This window comes from Chrysoperla carnea, chromosome 2 (genome assembly GCF_905475395.1).
Source record: "Chrysoperla carnea chromosome 2, inChrCarn1.1, whole genome shotgun sequence".
NCBI lineage: Eukaryota > Metazoa > Arthropoda > Insecta > Neuroptera > Chrysopidae > Chrysoperla > Chrysoperla carnea.
In genome coordinates, this window is record NC_058338.1 from 4,533,104 (window position 1) to 4,554,927 (window position 21,824).

Consider the following 21,824-nt stretch of genomic DNA (forward strand, 5'->3'; position numbering starts at 1 on the left):
AGAGTGGAAAAATTTATGATAATTCTTGATAACATGAAAAAAAATTTATGATAATTCTTGAAAAATTAAATAATCGAAGAATATTGCCTAAAGGTCTAGAGAACAAATCACAAGACTATATACTTTTTGCTGAATGAAACTGAAGAATAATTAACACATGAGCTATAATTTTTAATGGTATATTTAAAAAAAAAATTAAATTTCATCAGACATTTTACTACTCCATCAATGATCATCATTTTGAACCATAAATTAAAGATTTCTGTAAAAATTTAAAATAGTAAATGTCAAACAATTCATGGCTACCCTTTCTGATATACTCAATGAATTATGAATATTTTACTTTAAATTTAAGGAGGACTATTAACGATTATGGCTACTCTCCCCTTTATAAATTACTCCCCTAATTACTACGTATTTATTAAATAAATATTATTGGATAAATTATGGCAGATGTTTATAATAAATAATAATTTTATTTGTGCTATTTTCATCCATAAAATGCGTCTCAAATTGAAAAAATCTGAAAAATGTTTCAACCATATATACCTTGAATAAAAGCCATTTATGTTTTAAATCGAGCGTGATTAAAATGCTCATAACGCGAGTGCTGACGGGATAAAAGTAGGTTTAATTTTCGTAGCTAAATTTGACATATGACTCCTGCGAAAAATAAACAAAATTCCTGAATTATTTTCATTTTATATTTATTTAAAAAAAAATTAAATTACAAAAACTTTGTATAAAACTAAGATTGGAGGAATGACTTGAATTTTCTGATCTTCCAAGAAAATTCTAATCTTCCAAAAACTAAACAATAATTTTGGTAATAAAAACAATAATAACACATTATTTTTTGTACAAGATTTGATTCAAACATACTGAACAAGCCAAAAGATTTCCAAAAATTTGAAAACAATAAATAAATTTAAACAAATAAAAAATTTTGGATTCCACTTTTTTGATTTTGATACTATTCCATTCTTTTATTTTACTCTCCTTGAATATCCAGGAGCATTTACTTGTGGTTCTGGACAATGAATTCTTCTCGAATGTAGAGAAGCTTTCCGCTGTTCTTTTACAATCTTTTCCTGTGTTATGCAAGTGGATAATGGCAATCAAACAAGGCTATAAAAATTTTTTAATTTTTAATGTGTCTCAAATCTCAAAAGATTTAAAAATAATATTAAAATATAATCAACAATAATTATTAATATCTAGAAAAATTTATTTAATTAAACACCAACGAGACGTGTTTTCGAATTAGAATTTAGAAACAGTGAGCTATCGCGAAAGCAGTGAAATAGAACAAGATGCGAGGATGCCAATAAGAATTTCAGTAAATTTAAAAAACAAGTCCCGACTATTTCAGTCTTAAATTCAAAAATGACCTCATCAGAAAATTGATAAAATTTTTGGCAGGTTTCTGTTTCGGTCTCTAAATATATTTTTAAAAATTAATGCCAGTAAGATGGCAAATTGGCTCCCACTGAAGAAAAGCTTGCGAGGATGCCATGCAAAGAAGGTCTTAACAGATTAGGAGATAATCTGAAAAACCAACAATTAAAAGCATGGACCAGCTACGAAGGAGGGCGAATCGCCAAAAGCCTGTTGGGTGAAGGAAACTCGCTCGGTAACAGAGCCGAGGAGATCTTGAAACTAAACAGAGCTGATATTAGAGTCATCGTAGAGTTACTCACAGGGCATGATAACCTGAACAAGTTCCAACATCAGATTGGAAAAAGACAATCTCCCGCGTGTGACAGATGCGGAGAAAATTCAGAAGAAACATCGATCCACTTTCTCTGTTACTGCCCGGCGCTCAAACAGCAGCGAAGGAAATGGTCCGGCCATAGTCGAACCAGAAGAAATTAGGAAACTCAGCGCGAGGCAAATCCATCAGTTTCAGTACATCAGTTTGGCTAGGTGTTCTGAACCATTGCTTCGAGGCCCGATGCTACAGTAGTTAAAGATTATTATCATTTTTGGTCTGAAGTGCACGGTTACGGAGATATTGAGATACTCTTCCCTAACTTGTTTTTAATTTTTTGCTGTGTTTAATTAAATAAATCCAATAACTAAAAAAGACAAAAATATCACGCGTGCATACGCACGTAAATTTAATGCTCAGCATATCTTCCCAATCGATAATTTACAAAACTGGAGCTACCTCCACCATGCTGAATTGGGAAATAACTCTGATAAGCAAAACGTTTTGCACTGCTTGCTGATTTAAGGATTGGCGTAATATATTTTTGTTCTGGACTATACTCAATTGTATTTAATAAATGTCCCGAAGCACTACTGTGTTCTGCTATCGCATTTCCAGCATCACTTTGCGTTTGTTGGGATTGTTCTTGTAATTGTTTTAATTGTTCTTGTTGCTGTAATTGCTGTTGTTTTAGTTGTTGCTCCTTCAAATATTGCAATTGTAGTACAGATGGCACATATGAATCCAACAATGATTTTGGATAGGATTTAATTTGTTGCTGTTGGGGTTCTTGCGGCTGTGGTACAACAATATATTGCTCTGGCTGTGGAACTTGTGGTTTTGGTTTCAAGAGTAAAATTTGTTTCTCATGTGCTGCTGGGGCTTGGATTGTCATTAATCGTATTTCTGGTTGAATAACCAATTTACGTTGTGGCTGGAATCGAATCTCTTGTTGTTCGGGTTGGAATTGTTGGGGTTGAACACTAAACATTGGTGATTTACCTTGTTGCGTGTATAAACGTGGAAGAGCCGTTAAACTCATAATATGTGGGATTGCATTAAGATTTGGAATATGGGTTTGGGGGGCCAAAAAGGAAGCGGCCGCAGCGGGTTGTAAATACATTACATATTGGATTCCATCGGTTTTTTGTTGGTTATTGGAATATGGATTGTACGATAATTGTGGCAATAAAAAGAATTGTTGTAAATTTGGATGTTGAAGGCTTGGTTGTTGATTTTGATAATATTGTGGAATTTGTGCTGGAATTCGTTGTTGATTTGGCACAGGACCTAATTTCAAATGATTATCTGTAATATATTCAGCTAATTCTTGTGGTGAATATTGGGCTTGAGGAGAATATGTGGCTTGGGGTTGTGGTCTCCGATAATAATTCTCCTGTTGATGTGGCGAAGGAGGGGATATAAATTGTGGTGTTTGTTGAATGATTTCCTGTGGTCTAGAATAGTAATTTATTGGTGGTGGAGATGCTGGAATATATTGTTGTTGCTGGTGTGGAAGTGGCAGAAAAGTGGGAGGTTGAACATCTTGTGGTTGTTGTTGAGGTAATTGTTCTTGTTTTTGGGATGCTTCTTGATTGGCTGTTTGTTTCTCGCTTGCAAGATTATCACGTTCGATATCTTCTAAGTTGATTTGCCTTTCTGCAACGATTAGTGTACCAATAAAGCAGCTTATTAAAAGAAGTCGCTTCTGAAAAATAAAACAAAAAATTTGTAAAAATTAAATTTTCCAAAAATTAAGTATTTCAATTTATGGCCATCAAACATTTAATTCGGTTCTAACATTTATTTTATTTTGACAATTATCTTTATATCTAATAATTGATTATTTTATCTAATTTATTTGAATAAAATATATTTAATAACAGTTATTAAAAATGATTATTATAATTTTATTTAGATTTATTAAAGTTAAATAATCATATATAATCAATTTTGAATAAAGTATGTATTTAATTTTAATTTTTGCATATACTTCTAAGATTAATTAGATATAATTTATCGTTATTTCAAAGTTGATTATAGATATCTATTTGATGAAGCGGCCACTTATAAGTACTAAAAACTTAACACTGAATAATTTATTTTTTTTAAATTACACAAAATTAAATTATTTAAACAAAAATTACTATCAATCTATTTAAAAATAATATATTCTCAGTCTATTTTTCCTCAAATATCATCACGTTTTCATAGGTTCGTTTTCATGATCAGCGACCTAAAAAACCCCCGGGAGGAGATTTTCGAGGTGAAATTTTGATTTGTTTTCATTGTTACTATTTGGAGTGCTTTGGGGATGGGAAAATTACCCTAATTTTCTCAGTTTTTTTTTTGAAATGCCGAGGTTAGTACGGCAAAATGTTCCTGAAGGTCTTAGAAACACGTACACTAAAAATTTTTGAAATCAGAGCTGTTCTACCACATTTGATGGTATTTTCCGGCTTATTAAATATACTATTATAATAAACGGCATTCGCTTTTCCATAAAATTCATTTAAAGTTATGAAATGGATGACATTTGTGTGTTATTTCTTCTATAAGTGATTTTCTCTAAATCTTCCCATCAATAAAAAATTTTAGTCTTAATATTCGTTTAATTTTCCCAATTTCTAACAGAATTCACCCTCAAAGTCTGAAAGTCTCAAAATATATTCACATACCAATTTTTTTTGGGAAAATGAACGTTATTTATGGGCGTGAACTAGCGACTTTATATATCCACCTAGAGAATAATCCAGATCGTGCAATTTTGCGCAAGTTATACAATAAAAAAAATGTTTTATTAATGACCAAACTAGTCACTGCCTATAATTGTCTATCTAAGTCAAAAATAGATCACATAAATGAAAAATATTTGCTTTTTCTTAAATAAATAAACAATATTTCAAAATAACCAACTGGTATTTATGTTAAATTTATATACACAGGTGATAGATACCTATTCAGATATTTTTTACCATTTAAAATTAAAACACTTTCTTTCAATTTAATTAGATAATATCTGTTTTTAGATATAAATTAATTATACTTGTTATTATACAATTTTAAAAATAAAAAATAAATTAAAAAAAAAAAAAAGTAAATCTTAAAGATATTATGTTTTCTAATTTTAAGAAGAAATTTTGGAATTCAAAGTATGTTTCTCTTAAATCATCGTTATCAAAGTTCCAAAATAAAGTTAATTAGAATCATATTATTCTACCGTAAAAAAGCGTGCAGTGCTAGGTTTCAATTATTGTAAATATTCTTTGACAAATATTGGTAAAAGTAAAATCCACATAATATATTTTAAAAAGCACCTCACGCCTGTTTTTTTTTTTAAATAAAAGAAATTATTTTCTACGTTTTAGTTCAGCTAGCGACAAAAGCATATTTTTAGTTTTTTTTATGGAAAACTACAAACCCATGCTAAAATTTGTAAAATCGTGTGAAATGATCCACCAGGAATCAAATAGAAAAAGATGCTCCTATATGTAAAAGTAAGTTTAAGCATCATGCCGCCAGTTTTGCGCAGTACAGGTGAGTACAGGTAAGAATATGAATGTTACATTCCTTGGTGTCTCACCCTTACATCAGCAAATATGTACGGAGTTACATAAATGCCGTACAGAAATAAATCGGGTAGGGCTTCAGAAAACGACGGGAAAATTTAATTTTTTAAATTTCTGCACGCACTTTTTTTTTCCGGATTTATTTCTGCACGAAATTTATTAAATTCGCATCCAATACTAACGAAGAGCTAGTATCCAGCAACGCCGTGTATATTTTCTGGTTCAAGAATAATCGGTCCTTGATTAGTATGCGAAGTTTCAATTCAATTCGACGTTTTGAAGTGGATGAAAATCACGTTAAAAAACTCATTGTACAAAATTCTAGAAATTTGGGAAGTTCTCAAACTTGCTTTAAAAACACTACTTCTATTGCTGTTATTTCTAAAGTATAAATTTTGTTTGAAAGTCTCGATAAATCAAATAATTTTCTATTACAAAACAGATTTCTATCATATTTAGTAGAAAATATTTCTTCTGCCTTCCTCAACTCGCAAGAATCAAAGAACGTTATAAGAACTTTTTACAAAATAGCCTTAAGAATAATTTGCCTAATAAATTAAATTTAATTGTTTTTTATTAAATACTACACTAAACAAAGACTAAACTCGTGTTGACACCAAAAATAATTATTAGTTACAGTTAGAGGTATTATAAGAATATATATATTTAAAAATATATTAACCAAGCCTAGCCTAACACATTTGATATTGTTTAAAATTTTAACAATATAATAAAAAGAAAAAAGTACTTAATTTATTTTTAAATGTAGGTACACCTCTACAAACAATTTTATATAAAATTTAAAGTTTGAGTGATTTGAATGAAAACAGTGCAGTATTATAATTGAACAGTCACCACCAGACATTAATTAAGTATTCTACAAAATTTCACTCACTACACACATAATTACAAAATTTCTTGCAGCATGAAATACACCAACAAATGAGATTAATAATAATTTGTGTCTTCTCAATTATTTTTAGATCGAGAAATGTTTAAAAAAAACCACAAAAAATAAACGAAAAACAAGTAAAAACAAACAATTGACTGAGTTAATTGTTGAAATACCATACATAGTCAGTGTTGATTTCTTTATCACATTACACATACAAACATGTGACACATACATAATTGATAATCAAGTATAGTACATATTATAAAATTTCCGCCTAATTGGCGCCCTCACGGGTAAACAGTGATGTTTACGAAAAAATGTTTCAAACAAAAGTTGTTTAATTTTTGATAAGGAACATTTTTTACATTTAAACTTTTGTTCTATCTCTAACGATTTACAAGATGGGTTCTACGGACCCAAGACCCAATTGACCTATGATGCTCATTTACGAACTTGACCTCACTTTTTACGTCCTGAGTACGCTGTAAAAATTTCAGCTCGATATCTTTTTTCGTTTTTGAGTTATCGTGTCCACAGACGGATGGGCGGACGGACGGACGGTCGGACGGACGGACGGACGGACAACCGGAAATGGACTAATTAGGTGATTTTATGAAAACCTATGACAAAATTTTTTTCCTAGTTGTTTACTTTATTATAAAAAGCATTTTTCACAGAACAGTTTAACTTTTGGTCTATCTCTAATGGTTTACAAGATCGAACCTACAAACCCAGGACCTAATCGACCATTGAAGATTTATTCTAAGCACGCCACGTTCTTTTATTTGGTTAAATAGAATAACCAATAATTTTGAAATACTCTGTAAATAATTACAATCTTTCAAAATTATTTAAAAAAAATTATATCTTCCATTTTAAGTAATCGTCAATTTGACTTCTTTTTTTTGTATTTATAAATAATAAAAAGAAATTTTATGATTCAATTAATAAAATGTTATTAAAAATAAATTAGAATGTCCATAAATTTCTTATCTAATAATTATACAGAGTGACGCATACGTATATATAGAGTTATAAAAAATTGTGTTTTCTTTATTCAATCCATTTGTAAACATCTGCATAGGACTCAAAAATTTTCAAAAAGTAAAAAAACACTTTTTTCGTAGTGATAGTAATCGCGAGCTTAGCGGAGAAAAGTACATTTTTCTTTCATAGAATATTAGTTTGAAATATTAATAGTTTTATCAAAGAGGACATGGTCTTGTAGTTATGGTGAACGTTTCCCATAGGAACGGTTATCATGCTGTAACTTTGCTTTTTTTTAAATTTCACCAGATTATAGCGAACAGAAAATAGTTTCTTTCGGGTGTCCCACGTATCTCTCGCTCTTTTTGTATTTTCGATTATGGATTTCTCAACACCAGGTGTTTCTGTAAATCTCACAAGAAAACTTTTTAGGTATATATATTTATCCAATAATCAACAACCAATACTTAATAAACTTATACTTTTGTAATTGTATATCCACTAATTCCACACTCTGTATTACTCGATTTTAAATAAAAATACTGACCATAGTATACCATATTAAAAAAGAATCACTGTAATTTATTAATTATTATATCTTATTTTTATGTGATATTGCAAAGAAAAAATTATAACAATTCTAATAATTTAACTTCCGTCTTCTGCGCAAAAACTACAAATTGTTTTTTTTTAGCGAAACTTAGATAATAATATGTGCAGAAATTATTACGGAAGTGTTTATTTGTGTAATTACGTAAATTTTCTTAGTACCTAATTCGAAGTACATTATGAAAATTGATCTGAAGAATATTGTAAGCTATACTTTTAATTATATTTCTAGTCAATCAAAAGCTAGAACCTCATTTCTACTTAGGTCTCAACTACCTAACTAGGAAAAGTCACTAATCTCTAGTTAATTTCCGTCAATAAGCTCAAGAGATTTTTGTGAGTTTTGGAAACTTGGTTAATCAAAAAATGTATTTATAAAGTTTTATTAAAATCTCTAGTATTATTCAATCCTTTCATATCTCCTTAAGGATGTATGAGCATGACAATAATGTTTGATTTAAAGGCTCAAAATTTGTTTGTAGGTAGCCTTTTACTCAAAGAATATGTGGTTAATTTCAGCTTAGGTATCCGTGCAAATTTTTAAGAAAAAAGTCATTAAAAATCGATATAAAATACATTGGCTCTTATGGAGGAATCTCAAAAAACGACATATTTTGGAAGTTTTTGATAATTTTCATTTGGAATGAATGAAAACAAATTGAAAAAAAACTTTTTAATAGAAAGTAAACATATTAGCAATGAATTAGAAAAGAAAATAACTAAGTGTCACCGTCCATATAAGGGATGTAAGAGCAGGGTAGATTAAGGGTTGAAATTATTTTTATCTTATTTTCAACTTTGATGATGAATTTTGTTATAACTTCATGAATGTAGACGAAAAATAAGAATGAAATTTTTCGATATGTGTCTTGGTTTTCGAAATATCGAAAGCTAAATAATTAAACAAAATTTTCAATTTTCGATATTTTGAAAATTAAGCCAGATATCGAAAAATTTTATTCTTACTTTTCGTCTTATATAGTCAAGTAATAATATAAATTTATCATCAAAATTGAAAATATCTATTTTTAAATTTGTGCCCCCACTACCATGCTCATACATCCTTAAGATACTTAAGATACAGAAAGCTAAAAGTAAAGAACTACAGTGTTGGCACCATACAAAGTGTTTTTACCATCAATTTTTTTTCCAATTATAGTACACTTTTTCATGGAATCACCCAAATAATAAAAAATCAATAATCTACAACGCACAAATCTCTAAAATATGTATAATGTATAATTTTAGAAGACATATTAAATTTAATAAATCTTTGTATGTGTGTTTTTAAATTATTAATAAAATTTGTGAAACTGTAACTAAATATGAAATAATATCGCTTTCACGTAGGTACAAACGGTTCCATATGACAAACTTTATAAATTGATACATCAAAAGAAATAATATATATATATATAGTTACATGCAAAAAATTCAGTATCGTGACCTTTTAACCACAAAAAATGATTCATTTTATAATTCAATAATTCCATTTAACAAAATTTCTTTTATGAAGCACATAAGTCACAGCTAGCGAAAAATTGACATCACAGCTAAAAAGAATGACCCAAAATTAGTGGGTTTCAAAAAAAATTCCAATAAGATCGGATCAAATTTGCCTGTGTTATCAAAAAAATCGAATTTTTTAACTTTATGACGTCATTAGAATCAAAAAAATTTAATTTTGCTCTATCACATCCATATTTTATCCAATTTTGATAAACCAAGTATGTAATCCTACTAAATTTGGGTCATACTTTTCAAATTTGTGGTCAAAATTATCCTAGTTCTAATAGGTTACACGAATGTGGAATCCTGGTCCCTGAATTAATCACATAAGTGATAACTAGCAAAAAACCGACATCGCAGCTGCAAAAATGATCCAAAATTAGTGACTTTCAAAAAAAATTTCAATAAAATCGGATCAAATTTGCCCGTGATATCAAAAAAATCGAATTCTTTAACACTATGACTTTATGTAAATTAATGAGCGCCTTTTACATGATTCTTTAGTAACTTTTTGCTAACGTAAACACACGTTTTGTTACGGACCTGCAACTGTCTCCTGTTATTATTTTGAAATGAAAAGTGTTAATCATATCCCACGGCTATAGTTTTAGTAAAAAGATCACAGATATCATTTCAATTATAGACTTAAACTATTGTTTTAAATAAAACATGACAGTTGGATCGCTATCAATTTATTATAAATATATGTGACATTTACTATACCCACAACTATAATTACTGTCCACATTTCTCTCTATACTAAATCAAATACAATCAATATATTTATATTGACCATCGATAAAAAAACAAAACAAAACATATTATTATTAATATTATTGTAAAAGAAATGCTTTCTAAAATATTATTATCAGTTTAATATATTTAATAGATGTTATATTTAATCAGTGTAAAGTGAAAAACAAGTTTGATTAGTCTGCGATAATAAATAATCTTTTACAAAAAAACGGAAGAAATACTTTTACTATCAAACTTAAAACCAGTTAGATGGTATAAAAAAATTATTTTTATTCATTTTTAAATTTATTATAAAATTAATAATTCCATTGTATAAGTGCATACGTACTGCATGTTTCAGTGCACATATGACAGAAAAGGAATTCTTTCTACACAAAAATATACTAAAACCGGATGTCACATTCGAAATTTGTTCAAATAATTTGGCCAGGATTACGGGCTGCGTTACCAAATTTCCTGTTGAAGTATATCTACCGTGTTTTATTGAAATTGAAAGCAAAAATATTTTCATGATTTTTTGAAATTTTCTTAAGTACATTTCTCACAAAATATTTTATTTTTCGAATTTGATGAAACTTAAATTGCAGTGTATTTGTGACCCAAAAAAATATGTAAAAATCGGTTTCATTTCAAGATCAAGCCATTTCTATTATATCAGCTAAAATGCATCCGAGAAATCAGATTTTAGGCGATATCCCAGAAACAACTCAATCGTTATACGAACCTAATTTTTGATAATTCTTTTGGTCAAAATTACTTATGTATCTACTAAGTTTTATTGAAATTGGAAACAAAATTCTTTGAAAAAAAAATACCTTTTTTGTTTCCAAATTTTGTACACAAGACAAGTATATGGTCTAAGAAAACTTGAGTTCATTTGATGATTGGATGCGTACCTAGTTTTTTTTGGGCTCACTAGATTAATTTTAGGTGATTACTTCTAATTTATGAATTTCGAAGGACAAATAACTTGAAATTTTGTTACATTTGGATAGGTACTTGTTATTGCAGACAACACAAAAAGATGTCCAAGTCATTTGACAATTACTCAGCTGAAGATATCAATCGAAGCGTCAATATATGAAATACAATTTTGTGATTCGAAGAGAAGTTTTTTTTTAATGATATCGATTGAATTTCAAAATACCAAACACCGGTATCGAAATCGAAAAAATAATACAAAATGTGATTAAAAAGACATTTTATCCAAGGTCTTTGAACTCAAAAAATTTGGAAACATATTTTGAAACATTCTGTACTTTATCTTAATTTCCAATTAATAAATTAATAATTTTTTTATTAGTGCAAGTTTTATCAAACCAGAAGAAATTTATTTAAATCAAAATAATTAATTTGTGAAATTTCTTCTAAATATTTTTATAAAAAAAAAATTTATCATCAATATATTTTATTAGCTAATTTCTTTAATGATTTGATTATCGATTTTTTAATGAATTTATTGATATATAATCAGACTAAATTTTAAATTAATTTTATTATTATGCTAATTAATTAAATATATAAAATAATTCTATAATTATAGTTTTTTTTTTTTACTGTATTTAATTTATGCAAAAAAAAAATTAATTTTGTTGTTAATGTTTAAAACAATTCATTTTAATTTGTTTTTTCAAGTTTAATCTATTTCAGTAATTATTTCAGATTTTATTTTCTTGCATTTATTAATGAAAGTGTAATAAATTGCCAAGAATTAATTGTGAAAATAACTAATTTGTTAGACAAACTATAAGAAAGAAAGCATTTAATTATTCGCAGTTTTCACAAGTACTGGAATGAAAGCAAGAAATATAAATTATTAATTAATCACGCTTAATAAATGGCGTTAAAATTTTGAAATCATTAAGCCGAATATCAATTGCATTAAAATTGCTATTAAAGTTTTTAGCTGAGATTTTCATTTGAAAGAACTATTTTGAACAATTTCGAAAAAACTAAGAAATTGGATCAAAATTTTTACCTAAATTAGCTGTCTCTTTGCGAAAAATCATCGAATTTGAACCCGAAATAGTTCATTTGAAAACTTGTTCTTTGAATGGAGATTTGATACAGCGAAAAATGTTGTACAGATTATATATTGCATATAAATAACAGTTATGATTGTCAGTCAGTTATGTGTTACCACGAAAATCATAAATGATTCCAGTGTATTTATTGTTTATAAATTAGGGCTAACTGACCAGCTCTGTTCTAACATTTAACCTTCTATTATTTATATGCAATATGCAATCTGTATAACAATTTTCCGCAGTATGTGTGTGTACACAACTACTATTACCAATGCTCAAATTATTGGCTTTAGTAAGTTCAGCGAATTTTTTTTGGCCTGGCTCTTAATCCATTAGCAGTTTAGAAACAACATAAAAAATGATTTGGTATGTCGATTAACTGATTCTATAATCTAGATTTTATCAAAAAATTAGTTTAAAAGTTAATTGCAGTTATTTGGCACATCTATTCAATACAAATGCCAAACACACCTTTAAAATCAACAAGATAGATAGGTATATATTGTTTTTATTTTTATTTATTTATTTATCATTAATGCAAATTAACGCACGAAAAAAATATGTGATAAAAATAGAAACGATTATATTTTTTTATAAAAATATAACTGCATTTTTTATTTTGAAATAAAAATATGTAATAATTTTAAAAAAAAAGTATAATAACGGTAGATTTTTATTAAATAATAATTTTTATTAAATATTCCGAAGAAAATAGACGAAAAATTCGATCGTACTTAAAGCATTAGGCATTATTTTGATAAGAAATAAATTCCCAAAACGAAATAGAAAATACCCTTCTGGTGACAATTTAGAAGGTTATTGGTCTACAAAATATAATTCTTATTGTAAATTGCAAATCGGAGCTTTTTTAAACAATTCCATTAAGCTTTCAGTTCTTGGCTTGTCATATTGCTATAAATGCTTTCAGAAAAAGGGAAAGAGCTAGGGAACAAATTTCTGTAAGTTATTGGGAAAATCTCTATAGTTACGTCAAGCAGTTAATATGGTAGTCATTAGATTTGAACAGCTCTGTTGTAAATTACCATGGTTTCTTAATATCTATTTATATTTATGCAATGCCTTCTGAAGCCCAATTAAGGCCTATTATTGTAGTTCTATTCTAAGCTACCGGTTGTCCATGGCAAAATGAGTTTCTAAAAATTCATTCTTTCTAATATCTAGGGAAAAAAATTCTAAGCAAAATGGGAATCAAGATAATTCTAAAGACTCAACTTTATAACTGAAGTTGTATTTTGTGATTTATCGTTTGCAAGCGTTCAAGTTTTGTTTGTCTACGAATTATATGGAAAGCCGAAAAAAAGGCAATATATTTTGCTGTTTCCACAATCGACTAATTCCGCTTGTGAAGATTACAAAATTTAAAAGACAAATGCGGTTTTTTCTTTGTAGCACTCTAAAAACTGAACCGATTTTCTTGAAACATAGCTATATTTTTTAACTAAAAAGTAGAAAATAATTTGATCTATGAGTCACTCATACCCGACTATTTGTAAAAGCTTGAAGCGCTCAATTTAAATAATCAAATGTTAATTATTTTTCGATTCATTCGTGATATTAAGCGCCTCAAACTTTTAAAAATAGTCGGGTATGAGTGACTCATACATAAAATAATTGTCTACTTTTTAGTACAATAAAAGCTTTACTCTTAAAAAGTATTTTTTTATTAAAATTTTTAATAAAAGACTAAAAAAAATGTACATATATCAAAATATAGTTGGAAGCGATGGGAAAGTCATCCAAACTAAATGTGCATGCAAAATTTCAGCTCAATCGAAAACCGGGTAAAAGTTGATTAAATTTGACTTGCAAAATTTGATTACAAGCAGACAACGGGACAGGTGAAACTAAATAAAAGCTTGTACAAATATTTTAAGACACTATTACTTACCATTTTCAAAAATACGAAAACAAATTGCAAAAAACTAATAAGCCAAAAAAACCAAACACTTTAAGTTATAATTAATATATATAAAAAATAATTAAAATTTGCGCTTTGCGCTAACGGTGTAAATGTAACAAATGTCTTCTATAAAATGATAAATATTTGCTGATAATGTGGACATTTTGTAGGAGATGAAATTCCATTTATCCCTACTAATAAAAAATTGTTAAATGCAGTGCATACATATATGATATCTTTTTTTACATTTTTTGGGAAGTAAAAAGAAATGGTAAAAGAATGGAAGTGTAAGTAAAATGTGAATCACAGAGGAAAGAAAAGAAAAGAAACAAACAAAAGTGGTAATTGGTATTTTTACACAAAGTTAAATTGGCATGTACAACTTGTACACAAGCAAGCAGCAATATACTCGCTTCATAAAATTTTATACAATTAAAATAATGTAGTAGGTGATTTTTGTAAACCAAGCCTAATATTTACACGTTGGTTCATAAAAACCGTCCTTTGCCAAAAAAAAAACGCACGAACTATAAGGTTTTTACTCGAAGCCTACAAAAGGATATTTAATTTTTAATATATTATGGCTAACAGCTCATTTTGTAGTTAACCAATCAAGAAATAACTTGCGGAATAACTAACAAAAGTTGCAGAGTTTGATAGGGGACATCATGTTCTGACATCAGATAGAACCTAGTTCTTAGGGTTGCTTTAATAGTCAATTAAACCCTAAAAGGCAAGAAATTGAATGACAATTTAAATTAGAAAAACGATCCTCATAATAAGACAATCATTTTTTAGAAAATCGATAAGTTTCGGAGGAAATGCGATTTAAAAATATGTCATTATTACATTTAATCGAAAGAACGGTAGCTAATAATCAACTTTCTAATTTAAAGTGTTATTTTATCTCTTACCACTTAGAATCTAAATTGCATATTAAAGAAACTCGAAGAACTGGGTCCAATCTAATGTTAAAAATGACTTTCCCAAGCAAACTTTGCAACATTTGTTTAAGTTACTTTTTGATTGGCTAGTTACAAAACGAGCTTTTAGCCATAATATTAAAATGGTCCACTATGTTGAAAATAACATGGCCTAATGACGGATTAGATGAAAAAAAACTGTCAATTGCAAATACAGTAGAATCTCGAAAATGTAAAAAAAACTCTTTAAAATAATAAATTCTTTTTTACCTTCTCCTCAGAACTTTTAAAACCTTTTTTACTTACTTATGATTCGAATAATTTAGGCTTTGGACCTCAATAACTTTCAAGTAATGTTTTGGCAACCTTAATAACTTTAAGTATCTATATATTTTTATTCATAAAAGCCCTTTTGTGTATTAGCATAGTTGGTGGAGAGGATTGCTAAATTTGCAACCAATTATCATACGTTTTATTTAAAATGTGACTTATTTTCAATTGTTTACATGTAAATGGTATTGTAAATGTCAAATTAAATTTATCGAAAAATAAACTGCAAATACTATTACAAACCTTAAAATTTGACATGAAATTTTCCCAAACTACTGTTGTTGCTCCAAAAAAAGTCATTTGAAAGCTGCCGTTGTATTGTTTTGCTTTCTCGGAACCCTTCTACTAACACTTAAACTTTATGGTATGTTAAATTAAAGTTCAAATTGACTTTTAATTATTATTTCGAATCTTCTGAATGGGAATATAGAAAAGTGTTGTTTTTAGACTTTTTCAGACAAATTTTTAATTTTTCTCTCCGTAAGAATCATCCTCGTACTTCAAGGATTATTATAAAAAATAGAAGTAGCGTAATCGATTCCGCTAATTGTTTTTGTAGTGGATATTTGATTTGAACCATTGTTTTAAGTAACTTGTTGCTTGACTATGATAATAATCAGCATACAATGACCCTTTACTTATTAGTAATATAACATTTACAACAAAACATATTAAAATCGTCATTATTAAAAATTGTATTTAATATTATAATATTATTTATTTACAATCTAGATCTACTTTCTTCAGGTGTAAGTCAGGTAAGGTGTACTTAACTTAAGTCAGTTATAAATTAAAAAGAAGTATAGATGAACATAAAACTGACCATCACTTTTACAACTGCAGTTGTAAATGAGAAAGGTAAGTAAGTATTCGAAGCAGTATAAGATTTTAAGATGATATCAATGAAATATCAAATTTTATGTTTTTATTATTAAGGTGATTGAAAACCTACAGTATTGTAAAAAAAGTTTTGGTTTATTGTACGGTACATATATATAAACCATGCTTTGTAGTCAAATAATGTGTTATTTTTAGCTTTTCAAAATACCACGCATCTACAAAAATATATAATATATTGTGTGCAAGTGATACTTATAAATTTGATAATATAGATATCTCTCTTCAATCACCAATACTCTAACTAGAGTCGTCTCTGTTCATCAAATGATGGATCTTCGATGAACTCATAATTAAATTAAAATTTTGTTTCATCAATATCATCGACAATCTTATATTTTTATGGTATTATTATAAACTACAAGATTGTCTAAATATTTTAGATAGTTTTTTATCACACTCTTTAGATTTTTTGATATAGAAATATCCAATTGAAAAGGATAACCTATATATGATCCATCATTTTTAAAGCCAACTTTAAATGATAAAATAATAATAAAAAGCCCGATGATCTAGGAATTTTTTATGATTTTTGGAAACTTTGTTATTCAAAAATCATGTATTTATAAAGTTTTATTGAAATCCCTAGAACTATTCAATTCTTACAATTCAAGCTGAGTTTAAAGTTCAGATTTTGGTTAGATATCTTAAAAAATGATTGGTCAAATTTGCAAGTCAATCCATTGATTACTTTGCAAGTTTTGCGGTCATATACACACGGAAGCTAGCTAAATTTTTATATATAAGGATATTAAAAATAATGATTAAATAAACTTGTTAATCAGAAATTATCTTTTTAAGAATAAAAAAAATGTTAATATTAAATAAACAAGATACACAAGAAAATATAAAATCAAATTGTGGCGATGGGAAAATGATTAAGCTATCAAACAAGTGAAAACGTATATACAAAATTAGATTTTTATATCATGTATGTATGAAATATATCAAGGTATACTAAGTTTAGTCCTAAGTTCGAATCTTTTAAAAATATTGATGCTACCAACAAAATTTTGGTGTAGGTGTTCATATAAATTGACATAATTAGTCCATTTCCGGTTGTCCGTCTGTCTGTCGCTCTGCCAACACGATAACTTAAAAATGAAGAGAGAAGTCTAAGAAAAAAAGCCTTTATACACGAGATATAAACTTGAAATAATACCAAGGACGTTGATATCCTTGGTATGATCAACAAAGATCTACATGGAAGCTACAAATTTTTCCATAGTAGAAAAAAATTAGATTTAAAACAAGTGAAAACAAACAATTGACTGAATTAATTGTTGAAATATCATGTAAAGACAGTGTTGAATAGGTAATCGTTTTGTTTTTTTACGTCATATAAAGTCACTCTTACATACAAAGTTATAAGAGTATCTTTCTTCTCACTTCCTCAGTAGATATAGATTATAGTTTGGCTACAATAAACAAACAAATCCATAACATATGTAACATACATACTGTACATATGTTTCTAAACTAATTTGCGTCCTCAAGGGTAAACAGTGAAAAAATGTTTCAAACAAAAGTTGTTTACTTTATTATAAAAAGCTTTTTTCACAGAATACTTTAACATTTGGTCTATCTCTAATGGTTTACAAAATCGGACCAACGAACCCAAGACCCAATTGACCTCTGTTGCTCATTTACTCACTGACTCTCACTTTTTGCATCCTGAGTACTCTAAACAAAATTTCACCTTGATATCTCTTTTCGTTTTTAAGTTATTGTGTCGACAGACAAACGTACAGACAGCCGAAAATGAACTAATTAGGTGATTTTATGAACACCTATGCGAAACTTTTGTTCGTAGCATCAATATTTTAAAGGGTTATAAACTTCGGACTAAACTTAGTATACCTTGATATATTTCATATATACATAGTATAAAAATTTGCGTTAAATTTCATTAAAATGATTTTTCCATCGGAAATAAAATGTTTTACGACTAAAAATTTTGCAAAACATGCAAACATGACATGCAATTTTTTGTAAACAATTCAAGAATAATGAATTCTATAAAACCATTGAGCAATAAAATATTCGATCTATTTTATTTATTTTGCTGTTAGCTGAAATGAATTTTGCAAAATGTTTAATTTGTTTTTTTGGATTATGCTATTTTGGAAAAATTGTACGGGTGGTAAGTTTTCTTTGTTTACGAAAAATCGTAACATGAGTTATATATTTATTGTTCAAATTTGTTTAATTATTTCAGAGTCTTTTTAATCATAATTTTGTTAAATTCAACGTTTCGAAGCAAAATCCAAGTCAAAAGGTTTTAAACTGGAAGTCATTGTATCAAATGTTTCATTATATGGATTTTAAGGATGTTGCTCCACTATAATATTGTCAAAAAATTTTTGATTATGGGTACGGTAAGAGTAGATAAACTTGTAGTGAAATGTGGTACAATTTTTGAACATAATACTATAGTTGTTTCTGTTACAACCACAAAACTCTACTATAATTGTCTGGTTCATACAATTCATTCTCTGTCCCCTTCACAAAAATATATCTTCCAAAGGTATGATTATTTCTAACCCGTCAGCACTTGCAAATATATCTTATATCTTTATCAATTCTTCAAAAAATACGATCTATTGTACCATCTATATCTGTTTTAGGCTGGATATGATTTAAAATTAAAAGGCTACGAAATCGAGGGTAAGGATTATTTTGATTTATCAGGAATGAAAATGATTAAAATGGGGAAGAAACGGTTTGGATTTAATGGTACGATAATTGTACATCAAGATATTACCGACGATTTGCATGTAAGTTTGTGGCATTGAATTATTTCGAGCAACTTCTTGGGGGAGTTAAGTAAGAAAGATATTATCCAAAAAAAAACAAAATCTGTGGTCGATCTTTTTTAAAAAAACCTATTTATTGTTTGCCAATTCTAAGCAGAGCATACAATTTTTGAAATGAGATCCAACTATGCTAATTAGTTTTATATTATTCCAAAACTTGTGTTACTTGTAACTCCCAAGCAAAAAACAACTCAACTCGACAGAATGATCTTGATTCGACCTACGATCCTATTCAGTATAGATGTAAACGCTATGTTTGTTGTCACAACATGCTCGTCACTCTATTATTCTTAACCTATTTTGTCATTTTAATAAATATTGCTGGTATGCCAGAAGTATTGTGGATAACACCAGTCAGTATGTGCTTGACACCCATACTGACATCCGCTCATGCGCCTTAACATGTTGCTCATGTTCCGATATATTGATTGGTAAGATCACCTATGTTTAAAGTTTTATAGCAAATCAAAATCATCGAAATCATACAGTATTGTGTTCACTATGTAAGTAGTAATATCGGCAAAACATTTCTTACCGTGTAGATGGACTAAATCTGTGCAAGCTATCTATATCTAATCTGTCAATGTTTCGAGATGCGATTGTATCCAAAAAAGCCTCTGTGGGATTATTTCCCGTACATCTCGCGGACCAATATCCCAAAATTTTAATTTTAAAGGTTTCATGTGCAGCTTGTAAAAAAACTGGAAGTCATTATATAGAAACCTTAAGCATACATATTAAAGACATGATTTTTTGTAACATGTACGAGGAAGACCAATATATTTCCCAAGATTACAAACGAAGTATTCAAGCTCCAATGAAATGTCCTATAAAGAAGGTAAGATGTAAGGGGGTGGTCTACAAACTAAGGAAGAAAATGAGTCTGATTTCAGCTCAACATTTTTTGTATATTCTCAGAGGCATCAAACGACAGGAGACTCAGACTCTCTATCACAAACAATATTACAACCTAAACTTCTCAGGATTCTGGATAGTTCTGACTCCTGGAACCAGAATCATGATCCCTGTTTTAAATTACGTATTTAGAATATTCCAGAAAAATTAAACTTCAAATAAGTCTTCGTGGAAGCAACTTCCATATTTATTTATTTCGAAAAGTGAATATCTTACCAGAATTTTGAGAACTCAACTGGTTACGACGTGACTTGCCAGGCTGACTAAACAACACGCTAGGGGAAAAAGAGAGTTGGTATTCTTTGTCTCTTTCGTTTGGAAAATTGACTCAGTTGAACGATCACGCCGCTGAGCGTATAGGATACTTTTTCTAGAATATTTTCACCACGAATATTCCTTAATTTGTAGAACTACCCAAAAATGAATTTGGTGTTGTTGGGTAAATTCATAGAATGTGTTATCTTAACATATTTTTTGTTCTTTTTTTTAGGGAACCTACCATATAATCAATTATGAACCGGATCCAAAAAGCATACCACCAACTATTCCGGAAGGTGAATGGAGGGTTGTGAATGAATTTACAATTACTAAAGATGATAATAATCGTGAAATAATTGGTAAAACTATCATGTTTTTCCTTGTTGCAAGAGCCCACGATTAAAAAACATTTCTATGACAAAATTTTAAGCATGTAATTTTAATAATTCATTTTTAAGTAGGTACATTGTAATTTACTATTAATGAATTTATTATTTATGTAACTGTAATTCTGTATTATCACCGCAGAGCCTTGAAGAAGTCAGCAAATTTGATGAAACGTTGGCGATAAATAAAAAAGTTTTACATAGGATTTTTGTGTCCATATTTTCCATTCAACAAAAAGCAAATGTAATTTTAATTTTAAGGAATTTTTGTGAGCTCTCTAAATATATACTTTATAGCAAATATTTGTAAAAATTTATAATCCCATTTATACTTACAAGAGTAGTTTAAACTTAATGCTGATGGAACATTAAGGAGACCCACGAACGAATCCTTTTTTAACCCCTGAACTAAAAAAAGGGGTGTTATAAGTTTGACCGCTTTATGCGTGTGTCTGTGTTTTTGTCTGTCTGTGGCATCGTAGCGCCTAAACGGATGAACTGATTTTAATTTTTTTGGTTTCATTTGGAAGATAATTTAACGGAGAGTGTTCTTAGCTATCTATCTCTCATGTGCGAGTTTAGAGTTTTGTACCCGAAAAAACTAAAAAATTGGCGATGATCTTCAAAATCGATTCAGTTTGGAAAAGGCATGACATATAGTTTTAACATATAAATAATTACCATGGAAATGAATGATCAAATAAACCTGGCTTAATTCATTTCGAAAAGTGAAATGGTAAAATAATGAAGTATTCAAAACAATAATTCAAAAGAACAAACTCAACTCAAATATTTTAATTTCAATTAAAATATTTCCAAAAATTTGTCCCAAAAAATGATAGCTCTCCAAGAATCCTTTTCATCTCATTTGATATCCTTGATCATCACTTTGATATTGATTAAAGAAGGAGTGTTATAAGTTTAAAGTGTTTATCTGTGCGTCTGTGTGTTTAAAAGGTCGAACCGACTTGATTGAGAACATTTTATAGCTAAGATTCCAAAAATCGGTTTACAAAAAATGAATCGTATTTGTCGGGGATTTTTTAAATTTTGTAGATTTCACTTGTGGGTTATGGTGTGGTCGGACGGGCAGACAGGACGGAACTCCTATACCAAAATTCTGATTGTAGAATCAATAATTTTAAGCGTTACAAACTCGGGACTAAACTTATAATGCCTTGATTAATATTTCATATATACATGGTATCAAAAATTTAAATTGTAAATATGGAATCTTTAATTACACTAATTATTATTAATAATGTATCTATAACGTAAAAATATATTTAACAAGAATTTTAAATAAAAAATTGGA

At 28.4% G+C, this 21,824-nt stretch overlaps 2 protein-coding genes across 2 annotated transcripts; one reads left to right on the forward strand and one right to left on the reverse strand.

Moving 5' to 3' along the window:
* Positions 1–2,120: 2,120 nt before the first annotated feature.
* Positions 2,121–7,949, reverse strand: LOC123294249 (bromodomain-containing protein DDB_G0280777-like). The gene is made up of 2 exons (XM_044875368.1): positions 7,917–7,949; positions 2,121–3,419 (listed from the first exon to the last, which is right to left on the reverse strand). Exons 1-2 carry the CDS (start codon positions 7,947–7,949, stop codon positions 2,121–2,123), a joined length of 1,332 nt encoding a protein of 443 aa, XP_044731303.1.
* A 10,258-nt stretch (positions 7,950–18,207) lies between these two features.
* Positions 18,208–20,706, forward strand: LOC123293640. The gene is made up of 4 exons (XM_044874520.1): positions 18,208–18,274; positions 18,762–18,911; positions 19,627–19,788; positions 20,356–20,706. The coding sequence occupies exons 1-4, from the start codon at positions 18,212–18,214 to the stop codon at positions 20,524–20,526; spliced, it is 546 nt and encodes a 181-aa protein (XP_044730455.1). The 5' UTR covers positions 18,208–18,211; the 3' UTR covers positions 20,527–20,706.
* The last annotated feature ends 1,118 nt before the right edge of the window (positions 20,707–21,824 follow it).

Excerpts from the sequence above, each read along its gene's own strand:
- LOC123293640 (XM_044874520.1), top strand. The coding sequence starts at position 18,212 with ATGAATTTTGCAAAATGTTTAATTTGTTTTTTTGGATTATGCTATTTT. Across the intron at positions 18,275-18,761 it reads ATTTTGGAAAAATTGTACGG|GCTGGATATGATTTAAAATT; the intron begins GTGGTAAGTTTT and ends TATCTGTTTTAG. Across the intron at positions 19,789-20,355 it reads TGAAATGTCCTATAAAGAAG|GGAACCTACCATATAATCAA; the intron begins GTAAGATGTAAG and ends TCTTTTTTTTAG.
- LOC123294249 (XM_044875368.1), bottom strand. The coding sequence starts at position 7,949 with ATGTACTTCGAATTAGGTACTAAGAAAATTTAC. Across the intron at positions 3,420-7,916 it reads TAGGTACTAAGAAAATTTAC|AAGCGACTTCTTTTAATAAG; the intron begins GTAATTACACAA and ends TTTATTTTTCAG.